The 15,651-nt window shown below is 56.7% G+C and overlaps 1 protein-coding gene across 1 annotated transcript in view; it reads left to right on the top strand.

The window, feature by feature from the left end:
* The window catches only part of LOC101677139 (5-formyltetrahydrofolate cyclo-ligase), a 35,495-nt gene extending 23,026 nt beyond the window's left edge, over positions 1–12,469 (top strand). The window contains exon 3 of the mRNA XM_045067148.1: positions 12,121–12,469. Within this exon, the coding sequence (XP_044923083.1) occupies positions 12,121–12,356 (236 nt within the window). The 3' untranslated portion in view covers positions 12,357–12,469. The remainder of the gene's footprint in view (positions 1–12,120) is intronic.
* The last annotated feature ends 3,182 nt before the right edge of the window (positions 12,470–15,651 follow it).

The raw sequence follows: 15,651 nt of genomic DNA, 5'->3' as shown, positions 1-15,651 counted from the left end.
AGCTGAGAAATGGAATTGTTCCGTCCACTGGTGTTGCAGGTGGCCGAGGGGCCGCGCACGGCTGGAGGCTGCCAGAAGTTAGCGGGGATCGCAGGACGTCCCGCAGCATCTTCTCAGTGGGAGAGGCCTTCCGAGGAGCTCCGTGGTGACCAGCAGCAGGGACAGTGTCACAGGCTCGGAACCAGAATGAATGTGACCCTGAGAGCCATTTGGATGAGGCCGTTGCCGCAGTTCCATCTCCTGCACAGCCTTCTGCACGTCTGGGGTTCAGTTTAGTTCTCTTTCTCCAGTAGGACTGATTGTGGTCTGCGTCTGCTCTGTGGGGAGGAGCTGCGCTGTGCTGTTACTGTTGCAACTTTGTAGCGGCCCCAGGGCTACTGTTTCTCCTTTGTAGGGGTTCATTGTTGCCGTTTCTCCTTTCTAACAGTAGCCCTTATGGGTTCTTCTTTGTAAGGGTACATTGTTGCCCTTTCTCCTTCGTAGAGGTACATTGTTACCATTTTTCCTTTGTAACTTACAGGGGATGTTCTAAAGCTGGGCAGGCATGGCAAATGGTTTCTGTAAAGGTTAATATTTAGGGCTCCGTGCGCCCTCCGTTATCTGCTGTGACCATGCAGCTTGCTGTTTCTGTGTGGATGCGGAGCGTGGCTGTGTTCCATTGAAACTTGATTTACAGGGCACCTGGGGGGCTCAGTCGCTAAGGCCTCTGCCTTCTGCTCAGGTCGCGATCTCAGGGTCCTAGGATCGAGCCTGTATCAGGCTCCCTGCTCAGTGGGAGTCTGCTTCTCCCTGTTAGTCTCTCTCACTTTCTCTCTCAAATAAATAAAATAAAATAAAATAAAATAAAATAAAATAAAAAAGAAAGAATGAAACTTAGTTTACAACAGCAGGCGATGGGCCAGATCTGACCCCAGCTGTGGTTGGCTGAGCCCCGTCCTCTGGTGGGGGGACGTCACTGCTACCTCTCGGGTCCTTAGTGCCTCACTTGCTGTTGGTCCTATTGATGATTTGAGAAATGCAAATGAAAGGATAATTTCCTAAGGACTTTTAGTCATTTATTAAGTTTATTATTAAGTTTTGGCTTATTTTTTTTGCGTCATGCTAGCCAGCTTTACGATACAGTAAAGGATATACCTAAAAAAGCAAACGTGTTTGAAGTGCATTTTCAGAGGGAGACGCAGAGGTTTTCTGAGGGCTCTGAAAGGAAGGTTCTAAAGGAAGAGAGCGTTCTTCTGACGATAAAGATGAGACTTACTCAAGCAGTGCTGAGGCATGTAAAGAAATAATAAACACATCCAGTTCCCCAAACCCGGAAGTAAGCACGGATCACAGGCGCATATAAATTGTTTGTTGGGTCCCAGTGCAAATCCCCTCCCCGCCCAAGCAGCTGTCTGTCTCTGTCACTTGCTTGGTGCGGGGGAAGTCCCCCTTCGTGGACCACATCAGAGGCACCTGGTCCTGGCTTCTGGGTCTTCAGCCTGTGGGAGGCCCTGACAGAAACCATAGGCCGTGGGAGGGAGAGCTGGGTGTTTGCTCCCGCCTGCCCCTGCCCTCGGTGCTTCCCCTGCCCAGACCCCCATCCCGGCCAGCAGCCCCTCTGGCTACAGCTCTCAGTACCCAGAGCCTTGCCCTCCCCGCTCTCACCTCTCTACCTGCGGGCCTGGGGGTGGCCAAGGCTCCTGCCCCGCCTGCCCTCCGACCGCTCCCTCCCGCACTCCCTGCTGGAATTTCCCCAGTTCGACTGTGCTGTCTGCCTCTCACCATGACCTTAACCTGACTGAGACATGGTTGTGTCCGCTGGACTGACTCCCCTCCCCCAACCAGGGCTGGTAAGGAGCACATCCCTTGTCTGCTTTATCCTTCCAGGCAGGGAACAAAGACCTTCCGCCCCTTGCGAGCCCTGGGAAATCAGCGCCCACACTCCGGCCCTCGCATTTCCCGCCTGTATGGCCTTGGGCAGATGCGTGCTCTCTTTGAGCCTTGGTTTTCCTATCTGAAGAGCCGGGATAGTAATTCCCACCCTCGCGGGGCTGTTGGGGAGACACTGGGAGGTCATCTGGCCAGTCATGTTCTGGCACAGCATCTGGCACTTACGTGGTTTTTAAATGGGGTTGTCAAAGAGTGACTCTAATCTCCTGGATTTGTAATCAGATTCTCCTCTAGGGGCCTGGGCAAAGAGAGAGCCCCGGTGGAATGGGGAACATATTTCCTGGGACACCTGTTTCGGGGACGGCATGTTTGTGAGTCCCCCTGGCTCCCTGCTCTGTGCCGGCTGACCTGGGGCATCTCTGGCCTGCACGGTTCTCACTGTGACAGCAGGTGGCTCTAGAGAGTCACCCCTCCTCCCCTGGCCCAGCATTCCTGTTACACGTGTTTGCATTCCTGGAGAAAAAGTGACTTTCGGAGTCACTGTGAAGAGAACGGGTTACACTCGTGCCCAGAGTTTACCAACCATGTGTTTGCTGAGTACCTGCTAGCTCCTTCCCGTGCCGCCTCTGCTCGTTTGGACACCCCCGCCTCAGGTGGTGGTATGGTTTCTATCTTAGGGAGAGGACACCGAGTTTTAGGGGGAGACAGGCAACTTGAGCAATATCTTCCTTGGCAAGTCACTGGTAGGTCAGTGTCCCCATGCGGTGTTCTCTCTGGAAGGACGCTCGCCTGCCACGTCAGATGGCCTCCGAGGCCCTCGTCCTGGAAATGTTTGAGGGTCGATACTTCCAAAGGATTTTTAAAAAAATATCTGGGGGGAGGGTTTTTGGGTGGCTCAGTTGGTTAAGCATCTCACTCTTGATTTCAGCTCAGGTTGTGATCTTGGAGTCTTGGGATCGAGCCCCAGGCCGGGCTCTGCACTCAGTGGGGAGCCTGTGTGAGATTCTCTCTCTCCCTTTCCCGTTGTCCCTTTCCTCACTCATGCTCTCTGTCGCTCGCTCTCTCAAATAAATAAGTCTTTTAAAAATTTTTGGTTATCTACGAATGTGGTAAAAAATCCAAACAGCAGAAGGACGGACTGAGACGAGGGAGGTCCTCCTCCCCCCCAATTTGTTTCTCCAGAGCCGGTCCCTATCGCCGGTTTTCTTTGGACCCTTCCCGAGCTGTCCCAAAGAGGCTCAGCTGTATTCTAGGGGCTGATCGGCCTTCATAGTTCACCTTAGCTCAGCTTCCGTGCTGTTGTCCCTGAGGTTTTCTAGGCTCCCTGGGTCGGCTGGGAGGGGGTACCGTTGGTGACACTCTCAGCAGCTCCGTCACCAAATACCACCCACGCTGCTTCTGTCTTGGCTTTCGGCCCTTCTAGAAGAGTCTGATTCCCATCATCTCCACTTTGTTCATTTGGACACGTAGTCCGTGTTCACAGGGCTGAATGAAAGCCTGGAACTCATCAACACTTAGGTTTAACTCAAAGGCATGCAGAGACCGTCTTATATCCTGAAGACCTCGTTAGTGGATGAGCGCTGGCCTGCCTGGGGGCACGGAGGGAATGGCTCCCGTGGCCAGCATGGGCTCCCGTGCTCCCGTGACAAGGACAGTCCCTGTATTTAGACATAAGCGTTAGGCCCTGTGTTCAAAGAGTGGATTTTAGATTAACAACACAGAAATGATCAGTCACAGACGATTGTCTTTCAAAGATGATATTTGGGGTGCTTGGGGAGGGCTCAGTCGGTTGAGCATCTGAGTCCTGATTTTGGCTCAGGTCACGATCTCAGAAGCATGAGAGTGAGTCCCGTGTTGGGCTCTGCACTCAGCGGGAAGTCAGCTTCGGGTTTCTCTCTCTGCCCCTCCCTCTGCTTGTGACTCTCTCTGAATAAATAAAATCTTTTTTAAAAAAAAAAGATTTTATTTATTTATTCAACAGAAAGGAGGAGAGAGAGCATAAGCAGGGGGAGCGGTAGAGGGAGAAGCAGGCTCCCCACAGAGCAGAGAGCCCCACACGGGACTCAATCCCATGACCCTGAGATCATGACCCGAGCCAAAGGCAGACACTTAACCTCCTGAGCCACCCAGGTGCTCCAATAATAAAAAAGATGGCTTTTACTACAGTATATTTGATTCTGCATGGAGGGTCCCAAAGGGCCAGAATGGCCTGTGACGTAGCAGGGCGGGTGAACGGCGCTGCGTTTACAGTGTACAGCCAGCTCTCTGCCCGACCGAGGTGGTCTCCTCGGCGTCCCTCTAGGGCAGCCCGCGCCTGCAGGGAGGTAAACGCTTGAACCGACGTGCGTGTTTGTACTGTGATCCCATGACTGCGGGACCCTGTGCACCAGGACAGGGGACCCGGGGGAGGGCTCCTGTGTCCCTCTGTTTTTTCAGAGGCACCCCGATGAGCTCAAAGCATCTGGTATCTGGTATCGATTTCTGAGAGTTCTGCGGCAAGAGCCCTCCTGAACTTCTGGTTCTGGATTTTATTTCAGGATTTTGGCTCCTTGTCTGTCATGAGCTACGGGCCAGGGACTCTGCTCACAGCCACCGGTTAAGTTGACATGTGGCTTGAATAGCTGAGAAACTCTTTACGTCCTCACGTGCTGTCCACCTCGGGTTTCTGGTCGATGCAGTTTGACGGACGTCTCCCGGCTACTACAAGCTGGCGCTGGGACTCAGGCCCTCCTGGTGCTTCCTCCATCCCTGTGCCTGGCCCCGCTGGTGCCCTTGGCAGCAGGAGCGGTGCCCCCCGGGTGGCAGCCCTCAGTTGTTTCTCTTTGGAGCTAAGGCGGTGTTTGGGTTCTCTGAGCATGGAGCTCGGGTCTCTGTTCGTGAACTGGGCGCATGAGCCCCGGCCTCCTCCCTCACCCTGTGGATGTACTGAGCAGCCGATCTAGTCACCCCCTCTCCCTGGCGTGTGGCATGGCACTTGCCCTGTCATGGGTGTGGAAGACACGGAGCCCCTGCTCCTTCTCTTCCCTTCTAGAAGCCGGACTGTGGGGAAGAGTCCGTGCATGGGAGGCACGAACAGAGACCACTTGGATCTAGTCAGACGTCGCTCTGTCCTCACTCTGGCTTCTCTCCTAGGAAATAGAACCGGACCTGGCATCGTTCTGGGAAAAGGAGACAACTGTCCCCAGAAGGCGAGGAAGGGACTCCTCCCCCTCCTCGCCGTGTCGGATAAGGGCAGGCCACACTGCAGTTCATGGGCAGGGGGCGTGTGTGGACGTTTAACTGAGGTTTGTGCACATTGGGACTGTCGCGACCAGACAGGTCAACACAGTGATTAGAGGACCTTGCCAGCGTGGAGAACAGCGTAGCAGGAGTCGAGACTGGCCCGCAGGAGCTCATGGGGCCGGGCTGTGGGGCGGTGGGCCCTTCGTTGTAACAGGAATGCCCGTGTTTCAGGACAGACCGTGCTGGAGCCGTGATGGGGCTGAGGTGTGTGGGTCCCGCCCCCGACCCAGTCAGAGAACTTGGATGTTGTCTTTGAGAGACTCTGATTAACTCAAGGCTTTGAGTAAGGGGAGTCAGGATGAAGGCTGAGTTTGGGGGGGATCGAGACAGGCAGGGCCTGGAGGCGGGCACCCGCTGGGCTTGCAGGAGGACCGTGCGCTGGGGCAGACTGGTGCAGGCGGGCACCCTGCCGGTGGTGCAGTGGCACCTGGAGGGGGCGGCCCGCAGATTCGGGCCCGGCCCTGCGCTAGTGAGGAGAGGGGCAGGAAGCAGTGCTGCGTGGCTCCCAGGCTCTGAGGCTCCTCATTTCCAGCCTTCTCTGCAGGATTGGGCAAGGACAGGCCACCCAGGGCAGGAGTCAGAGGTCAGGGTGCCCGAAGAGGGTCCACGGCCAGCTGCCGCCTCCACGGCCAGGGAGAACGAGGACGCCGTGCGCTGCTGGACTGTCCTCAGCGCCGAGCGCAGTGCTTCCGGGCCCGTCTAGGCACCGAGGAAACCCTCTGTCTTTGTTTTCTTTCTGGGCCTAGTTCCTGTTCTTTCTGTTTCGGTGCATGAAGGTCTGCAGCTCCGTGTCTGTCCGTGTGTCCCTGTGTCTGTCCTCGTGTCCCCGCTGGGTGCACCCTTGCCCCTGTGCTTTCATCGTGGCCAAATCTAATGCGTATTTTCCTGTCCTGACCGTACTCGTCCTGACTGCCAGCGTTCCGGTCCCTTCTCCCTGAAACTCCTCCCTTATGTTCTAGGGCGGGGTCAGCAGCCAGCAGCCCACGGGCCACAGCGGACCTGCCACTGGCCCCGGTTAAGCCTTCCTAGAGCACAGCCACATGCGTTAGTGCACGGACTGTCCGTGGTTGCTTTTGGACCACGGGGCAGAGTTAAGTCGTTGTAAGGACCCTGTGGCCACGAGCCTGGATTGTTTATTCTCTGACTGTACGGGGAATGTTCTGCACAGAGCCCTCCCCGGTCTCCTTCCATGCCCGGAGCTGAGAGCGCGGGTGCGAGCCCCTTCCAAGGGGAGGTGGGAAGGCTCCGGCTGGAGCATCCCCCGGAAGACTGCAGACCCCCACCCCTTCCCCAGCTACCGGGCTCGAGCAACAATGTCTGACATTTCTTAATGAGAAAAGGAGCGCTCTTGGCAACAGCCTCTCATCAGACGCAGCCTGGCCTGGCCCTGGGCGGAGGCATTTACAGGCATCACCTAGTCTCACGGTCATGGCCAGCCTTCTGCGGCGGGCACTGTTTCCAGCTGCTTCTCCCCGCTCGGGACTGAAGCAGGAAAGCCTCACAGAGGCAGAGCTATGGAGAAGGAACCTCAGAGTCGCTGCCATGGACTGCCTCCAGGGGGCACTGGCGGTCTAGAGCCCGCCGAGACGGAGGAGAGCCCCGGTCTGAGCAGACGCAGGTTGTGGGTCTGAAGCTCAGCCTTGGCCCTGGAGCGCAGAACCACCTTCATGACTGTGTGGGGCAGTCTCGGGCCATATGGGGCGCACGTTCTGAGTGGCAGGTGCAGTTCGGTGCGGCGGGGCTGTCTGTGAGGCACGCACGACTGAGCAGGATCAGGTGGGGTCTCCGTGCGCGTGGAGCCCTACGTCACTGCCCTCTCGCATGGAGCCTGCGGTGAAAACAGAGCCACCAGAGGCGCTTGGAGGACTTGTGCACAGACCAAGCATTTTTCCTGCTGTCCCTGCCGGGTTTTGACCTTGCAGGGCGTTCGGGAGGGTCTGGGGTCCCACACTAGTGGGGACGGCCCAGGGTCGGACCGGTGGGTGCAAGGGGAGCTTGTTAAACCTGTGCGTGACCTTCAGGCCTCGTCAGGGCCTCGCCTCTGGGGAGGGAAAGCATCCAGGACCGTGCTGTGACAGCGTGACGCAGCCCAGGGTGTGCGTGGGGGAGGTGGGGGCACGCATGGGATGATGGGGAGGACCCAGGAAGAACTTGTAGCGACAGCAGACAGATGAGGTCAAGCAAGGAGTCTCCGTGTTTCAGGAAGACACTTGGGTTCGTCACGTAGACGCAGGCCAGAGCGGGCTTCTGAGGACGTGGAGCCGGGACCACAGGTGACCCCACGGTTGAAGGGAGTCGTGCTACCCATCCTGTTGGCCGCGGATCCAGCAGCAACACCCCACACAGATTGTCGGACTCCTGCCCGAGAAGGGCCTCCTCGCGGCCTCTTGTCACCTGAGAGTCCCGGAGCCGTTCTCCGTGCTTACTCATTGTAGAGCTCGCTTCTAGCGACCTTGCGAGGTAACACTCACCGTCTTCCCGGCCCTTTGCCTCCTCCGTCCAGACCCAGGGGAGCGCCGTGAGAGCTATAGTGCACGTGGGGGCTGTGACACTAGGGGGAGCGAGACCACCTGGACTGCAAGGGACTTGAGAAAGGTAGTTTCTTGTCTCGCTGCCTCCTGTCTTCCTTCTCTTCTTCTAGTGGCCTGGAGGTGGGTGCTCTGAAATTCTGGCTTCCCTTCCTCACGTATTGACGGGTGGCAATCTTGATTTCCTCCTGGCTTTCCTTTTGGTATCTTTGCATTAAAAAAATGTGGTAAGTAACACATAACGTGAGAGCCATTCTCTCTCTCTCTTTTTTTTTTATTTGACAGAGATAACAAGTAGGCAGAGAGGCAGACAGAGAGAGAGAAGGAAGCAGGCTTCCCGCTGAGCAGAGAGCCCGATGCGGGGCTCGATCCCAGGACCCTGAGCCGAAGGCAGAGGCTTTAACCCTCTGAGCCACCCAGGTGCCCCGAGAGCCACTCTCTCAACAGAATTTTCAGAGTGGCGTCCACGTTGGCTCTGGGCACAGTGCGGGACGGCAGGCATCCGCCATGTCTTCTCGTCCTGCCTGGTAAGGCCGGCACCCAGGGAAGCCCCCCGTGTCTTCTCCTCCCCGGCTCCCGTGACCCCACAGCACGTCCAAGTTCGGCCACCCCAGACGCTGCCTGCGCGGGACTCCTGCGGTACTTGTCCTTCTGCACCTGGTTTATTTCATTAACCTGGTGCCTTCCGCATCCATAGCAGGTGCGGGCTCCTTTCTTCCATGGCTGGGTAGCACCCCGTGCGTGAGTCTCCCTGTGCTTGTCCCTGCAGCTGTCAGCGGACGTTTGGGTGTTTCTGCCTCTGGACTGTTGTGAGGGAGGCTGCTCTGAGCAGGGGTCCCAAAGCCCTCTTCAAGACCCGCGTTCCACGGGCGCTCTGTGGCTAGTACACCTAGTTGTTCCACTTCTGATTTTGTAGGGAAGGTTTGCACCGTCGTCCATAGGTGCTGCACCTTCTTATGCTCCCGGCAACGATGCACAGAGTTCCCGTCTCCCCAGGGCCTCAGCAACATTCATTATATGCGGCATTTTAAACGGCCATCCCAGCAGGCGTGAGGTGACATGTCGTTGAGGTATTGATCTGCATTTCCCCGGTAACGAGTGACATTGAACATCTCCTTCTGTGCCTCTTAGCTCCAAAACTGAATCAGAGAGACACAGGAAGTCTCAACAGCGCAGTTACTAGTAACGAAATTGAGTTGGTAAACAAGAAGCTGCCCCCTGGGGCCCCTGGGTGGCCCTGTTGGTTGAGCGTCCAACTCATGATTTCAGCTCAGTCATGGTCAGGTTGTGAGTTCAGGCCCGGTGTTGGGCTCCACTCTAGGCATGGAACCTACTTCAGAAACAAAAACGAAACAAACAAACAAAAAAACAAAACAGAAAAAACAAAAAACTCCCAATAAACAAGAGTCCAGGGACAGATGAGTTACAAGAAAGTCTATGAAACGTTTAAGGACGAGTTACTACTTACTGTCCTTGAATGTTCCAAAAAAAGAGGAAGGAATGCTTCCAGATTCGTTCTGAGAGGCCAGCATTACCCTCCTACCAAACCCAGATAAAGACACTATAGACACAGAAGAGATCCCTGATGAACAGGAACCAAAGTCCTCAACAAAACACTGGTGAACCACATTCAGTGACACAGTAACAGCATCACTCCCAGAGATCAAGTGGGATTTATCCCGGGGCGTATGGAGGACGGCTCCGTACTCCCCAGTCAGCGCACACGGTCCTCACGTGAGCAAAACGAAGAATACAAATCGTGGCCACCCTGATAGCTGCAGAAAAAGCCTCTGACAAAATCCAACACCTATTCCTGATGGCCGCTCTAAACAAAGTGGATCTGCGTGCACAAACCTCCACACAGTGAAGGCCGTGGAGGAGAATCCTGCGGCCAGCATCCGTCCCTGGGAAAGAACGGAGAGCTTGTCCCCCACGATCAGGGACAAGATGAGGATGTCCCTTCTCTCCAGCGTTATTCAACGTAGTACTGAGTGTTTTAACCACAGCAGTTCGACAAGAAAAAGAAAGAAATCCACACGGGGGTGGAAGAAGTAAAGCCTCCACTGTCTGCAGATGACATGGTACCATATATAAAAATCCGAGAGACTCCAGCTGAAAATTGCTGGGATTGATAAACGGTTACAGTAAGGTCCCAGATACAAAATTAATGTACGGAGATCACGTGTCTTTCGGCCCTTTCTGGTCTTCTCTGGAGAACTGTCCGCTCAGGTCCTCTGTCTGTGGTGGGGTTGGGTTGTTTGTTGTTTTTCTGCCAACCTGAGGGGGTCGCTTTGCCTCTACCTCCCGAACCTTCATACCCCAACCTGGCAGACTCCTCTCTCGTGACCCCTGCTCCTCAACGGGGTCCTTCTGCCCTATCTGTGTCCCCCACCCCCCGCCCCCGTTACTCTGCTCCTGCGACCTTCCCTTACTTTCTGAAACATACCTGAACCCAGTTCTGGCACATCCTTAAACACCCAGGTCCCACCAAGGTTCCCACATGTCCTTCCCCGACCAGCCGGCACGCGGCCTGTCCCACTGGCGAGGCCTCGGGGGCGCCCTGTCCCTGTCCCTGTTGCTTTCAGGCAGTTGGCAGAGCTTCTGCGGGGATGGGGGTCACACACTCGCTCGTTTTATCCTGGCTGAGCTCCATCTCCGGCAGGAGCCTGGGAAACGATGTGTGTGCGCGTGTGTGCGCACGTGTGTGTGTGCGTGCGTGTGTGCACGTGTGTTTGCGCGCGTGTGTGCGTGTGTAGATGACGGAGCCAAGCTTTCAGCCCCAGCGTGCTCTGGCAACACGGGAGGACCCGGAGTGAGCCCGGTCTCCGTGCATGCACCCCCCCGTTCATCCCATGGGAGGAGGAGGAGCAGGCCGGGGTCAGGGAAGAAAGTGAAAGTCGGGGACCAGGGCCCATGAGCAGGTTTGGCCAGGAAAGACAAGCCGGTTTACACGGAAGGTCACGACAGCGGTCGGAGGCGGGCTCTGCGGGCTTCTGGCAGGCACTGCTTGGCAGGTGTGCGCTGGGCTCACCCCACACGTCTGCGCATAGTCAGAGCAGCTGCGGCCCACGGGGGGCCAGCCTGGCCGGCAGTCTGAGCACCTCTCCCTGAACACCCTGTTCCCGAGGAGTCACGGCTTCCAAGCTGGGACATTCTTGGCAGCGGGCTGCCTGGGGAGTGTGTCCGTGCCAAGCTCGAGGTCGCCCAGAGGCTCCCACACAGCCGTCAGGCAGCCAGCAGGGGAGGCCGCTGGGCCCAGCCCCGAGTCGGGCTTGTGCGGTGGCTCTTGATTTGTGCTGGTCCCACGTACCTGCTGCCGGACGCTAGCAGGGCCCCCAGTGGGACTGACCAAATCCGAGCAGCTCTCACGTCGCGGTCTGTCCTGCCTCCTTCACGGACCTCCCCACACCCCTCACAGTCGCCAGCGTTTTGTTGCCTCCAAGACCCTGCCTTGTACCCCGAGCCCCGGCCACCTGCTTTGTCTCGATCATGTGTGTCCACTCCTGGTCCCCGTGTTCCCTGGCAGGATCCCAGCCAGAGGACAGTTGAGGCCCCCTTTTGTACCTTTAAAGTGTCCCTGTCTGGGCTGAAGCCTGCTCCCCTGTGAGTCCGGGGAAGCTGACAGCCAGGCAGGCCTTGGCGCCCGCCACCGCTGTCCTCATCTGCCTGATCGCTGACGTGGAGGACAGCTCCGTCCGTTGCAGCTTCTCTCGGACCCTCTCTCGCCCCTCCAGTTGTCACGGTGCTGGGACACTGGCTCCCCAACCTGGTCGGTGTGTGGGATCGCAGAGATGCTTTAAAAAAGAAAGAAAAAATGTTCTTAGTCGCTATCCAAGGAAACTCTCTGTAGGTGTGGATGGGGTCTGAGAATCTGGCATTTTTTTACATATGGTTGACCTTTGAACTACTCAGGGGTTGGGGGTGCCACCCTCCCCATGTGGCCGCAGATCCACATGGGTCTCTTCTCCTCCAGAGCGTACCTGCTCGTAGCGGCCTGTTGCCTGGAGGACTTGCCGTTGACACACACAGTTGGCGATCACGTCTTTCGCGCGCTCTCTGTGGTGTGCTGTATCCCGCAGTGCACTAAGCCAGAGGAAGGCAAACATTGTCAAGAAAATTGTAAGAACGAGGAAGTGCATTTACAGCACTATCCCCTATTGTAAAACACATCCACGTCGCCGTGGGCTTCCACGGTGCAGACCCATGTCGTCCGAGGTGTACACAGGAGAACGCCTGGAGACATGGGGATGGGCTCCCGGAGCCGCTGAGTGTCCGTCCCGGATTCTCTGACCTGTGCTCACCGGATTTTCTAGAGCGGTCGAGTGTTTCTTCATCAGTTGAGGAGAGGGTAGATGTCATCCCACAGCGGAACGCAGACCTTGAGGGGTCCGTCTCTTCCAGAAACCATTCACCCTCTCACCTGTGCTCCTCTCTCCCGCAGGGGGCCTCGATCTCATCTTCGTGCCGGGTCTCGGCTTCGACGAGCACGGGAACCGCCTGGGGAGAGGCAGGGGCTACTATGACGCGTACCTGAAGCGCTGTCTGCGGGAGCAGGACGTGGGGCCCTACACCATGGCCTTGGCCTTCCGGGAGCAGATCTGCCTGCAGGTCCCCGTGGACGAGAATGACATGAAGGTGGACGAAGTCCTGTACGAGAGCCATCCCCCTAAACCCTGACGCCCGCGGCCCGGGCTGTGTCCCAGACCACCTGCTTTCCAGTGTCGCTGATGCTAAACCACCTTCCCAAACCAGGCAGGACGTGAATAAAAACGCAGGAGATGACGGTGTGATCTGGAGCCTGTCTTGCTGGTTGGCGACGTGTCAGGAAGTCTCTCCAGCATTTGGGGTGGCGCTGTGGTCCCAACCGAGGGTGAGGGCCAGGGATCTTGCCCCATGGGGACACGGTCTCAGCGCGTCCTGTCCTGGGCCTGCTCAGTCTTGGACAGGCTGGGCAGGCTCGGCGACTGTTCACCGACCTGTCCGTGTGTGCGCAGTTCCCCCGGAATGTTCTAGCACTTCGTCATGACTTCATTTGCTCCCCCTGTGAGTCCGTGTCTGTGTAGCTCTTGACAGTCTAGACCAAGACCTTTTAGGATTTAAATGCTTTACTTCCATCTCCGTGTCTCTGTGTGTCAATCACTTAAGATTTAAGGTCTAATGTCCTATGGGTTAGAAATTCCTTGTTTGCTTGTGGTGTCTGCTTTGGAAATGAACCGCGCCGTGGGCTGCGGGCTGGCAGATGGCCTCCCAGCGTGGGAGCCGGGATTCTGTGCGGGAGGTTTGCTCGTGCCCGGAAACCGGGCATCTTCTAGACGTTGCTCTCACCCCGGCGCCCCGCCTGTGCCGGGGCCTGTGGCGTTCACCTCTGGAGTGCCGCTGTCGCCCGTCCCCTCCCCTCTCCCGTCCCTGTCCCCTCACTCCCGGGGTCCAGGCTCGCAGCCTTTGCAGGATCCTGACCCACTTTTGGCCTCTTTTGCCCACAGTCTGGCACTGTCCTCTGTTTCCCAAACTCCAGTCCAAGTGACCTTACAAAGCATGAATCTGGGAGTCTGGCCGTTCAGGGCCTACAGGTAATGGGGAGCGGCCGGCTGCCTTCTCCTGCAGGAGGCCCCCTCCGCGGATGCGTGTGTCTGTGCCCCTCCCCGAGCGGCACAGGTGTCACTTGCCATTCGCACCCGGTCGCACGCTTGCCCCGTGGGCCGCGATGCCCTGTCTCCTTTCGCTCACCTGGACGCTCCCATCTACGCTTCACGACTCAGCTCGGGCGTCTCGTCTTGTGTGGCATCTTCCTCCGTGGTCCCGGGCAGAGTTAGTGTCCCTCCACCCGTGTAGACAGCCCCGGTCATGTCCTCCTTGTCACACTGTCCTGCACATCGACTGTTGGCTGCCACGTCTGCCTCTTCCCCAGACCGTGAGCTCCGAAGAGGAGGGATGGTGCTGGCCGTTTCCCATCTGTGGTGGACGCCTGCGCGCGCAGTTGGTGTTGGAGAGCGTGGGAACGAGGGAATGCATTTAAACCACGGGTCCGTGTTCTTTGGATAATAGCATTCGATTTGGTGATTTATGCGTGGAACTAAAAAAATGTTTTAAAATTGTGAGATTCACGAGATTCTGGAAGGCCAGAGGGCTGTGGGTCTCCTGCCCAGAAGCGGTGACCCTGGTGGCCAGGACTGGGTGGTAGTCCTCATGCAGAGCGTATCGGGAAGGGGGAAACCCCCGCGTCACGGGTAATGCCCATTGGGGCATAAGCAGAGGCTGAGCACAAGAACTTGAGCCCAGGGAATGAGCCGGCGTGATCCGGCCGTGGGTGAGGGGATGGTCCAGGCGGAGGCGAATGGCCGTTAGGGCTGTGGCAGAGCTCCAGCGTCCATCCGCAATGCTGCCCTGCCTAGACCCAGGTGTGACTTACCGAGAAGGTAAACTGGAGAGGGGAGCCGCCAGCGCGCATGACTAGGAATGTCCAGTCACCCGGTCCCACTAACCCGGGAGCGATGCGTGCGTCTAGGTGTGGACGGCTCCCTGCAGAAGCCCGGGTCCTGGGCCCCATTCTCCGCCTCTCTCATTCAGAGATCGTTGAAATCCAGCTGGTCACACAGTATTTTCATCGTGTGTTTTTGCACTTACATCCTGCATGAGCCCTTGAGCTCCTCACAGGCAAGGTCACGGGGGTCGGGGGCTCACCCCAGTCCCCGGCACAAAATAATAATCAGTAGATTCTCGAGGAAGGAGGGGACAACCTGCGGCGGCCTGGTCCGTGATGTGCCCTGGCTGCTTTGCACGTTGGCCGCCACCTGCTGCCGGGATTCTGTCCTTCAGCCTCGTCTCCCAGTTGGATTCTTCTAGAACGGTTTCTGTTACGCCGGCTACGTGGCCCTTGTGGACCGGTCCGTGCATGTCCCATGGTCTGTGCTGCTCGGCCCATTCACCTCTCATGGTCATCGTCCCTCCCGACCTGCTGTCCCTTGTAGGGCTGCCCTCTCCTGCCTGGGCGCCCCCCTCCCCAAATGCAGGTTTATATGCTTAAAAAGGAACAACAGACTGCTTTCCAGATAATATCAGCCACAACAGGAAGCAGGCACAAATAAAAGAGATGAGACCATAGAAGCCACCGATTATCTGTATTCTGTGATGCACTCAATTTCCAAAAGGGAAAGCCGTGATGGAAAATTTTTTGAAATTTACTGTTTTTGAAAACCTTATTTTAATCTCCCTGGAATGACTGAAACGCCTGGTTCTGATTTCATTTCTCTCAGTGTTGGGTTTGAAGGGCTTTATAGCTGAAAACAAAACCTTCCAGAGATGCACGGACCCATCCAGAAGCCCTGCGGCACTTGCTGAAACTGGCGCTGCTGTCTACCAAGTTTGCGGAGGTCTTTTTTTCTTTTTAAGTTGAGGTTGGGCTTGTGAACACCTGTGGTCTTGATGTAGCTCGTTGCTGCGTGTTACTCAGAAGATGCGGCATCTTCCCTTGGTCAGCACGCGGCTTTGAAACTAAATGAAACTTGAAAGACTCTGAATCGAGTCAGAGCAGCCTTGCTCCCTGGTGCTTTGGTTGTGCAGATGTGGACGTGTTTACAGGTGCCACACGTGGTCTGTGGCAGCACGATCATGGAATGGTGAGGATTTTCCAAATCAACATTTCCAGCACGGGCTGTGTGTCACAGACGTTCCCTTCTGTCTCTTCAGTGGAACGTGACTTCTTCCCACAAGAGCAGCTGTATGTTCTGTGGCACTGTATGCTTAGGGAATGGGCCACTGGTGGCCATTTGTACCACAGAAAAGTCAGAAAATGTGGAGCACTCACCTTTGTGTAAAGTTCACACAGGGGTGCCTCAGGGGCTCAGTCAGCGAAGAGTCGGCCTTCGGCTCACATCATGATCCTGGGGTCCCGGGATCAAGCCCCACGTCCGGCTTCCTGCTCAGCAGGGAGCTGCTTCTCCTTCTCCCTTTGCCCCTGCCTCTACTTTTGCTC

The sequence above is a fragment of the Mustela putorius genome, unplaced genomic scaffold (genome assembly GCF_011764305.1).
Source record: "Mustela putorius furo isolate JIRA1106 unplaced genomic scaffold, ASM1176430v1.1 tig00003875_pilon_pilon_pilon, whole genome shotgun sequence".
Classification (NCBI taxonomy): domain Eukaryota; kingdom Metazoa; phylum Chordata; class Mammalia; order Carnivora; family Mustelidae; genus Mustela; species Mustela putorius.
This window is presented reverse-complemented; position numbering and strand designations above follow the sequence as displayed.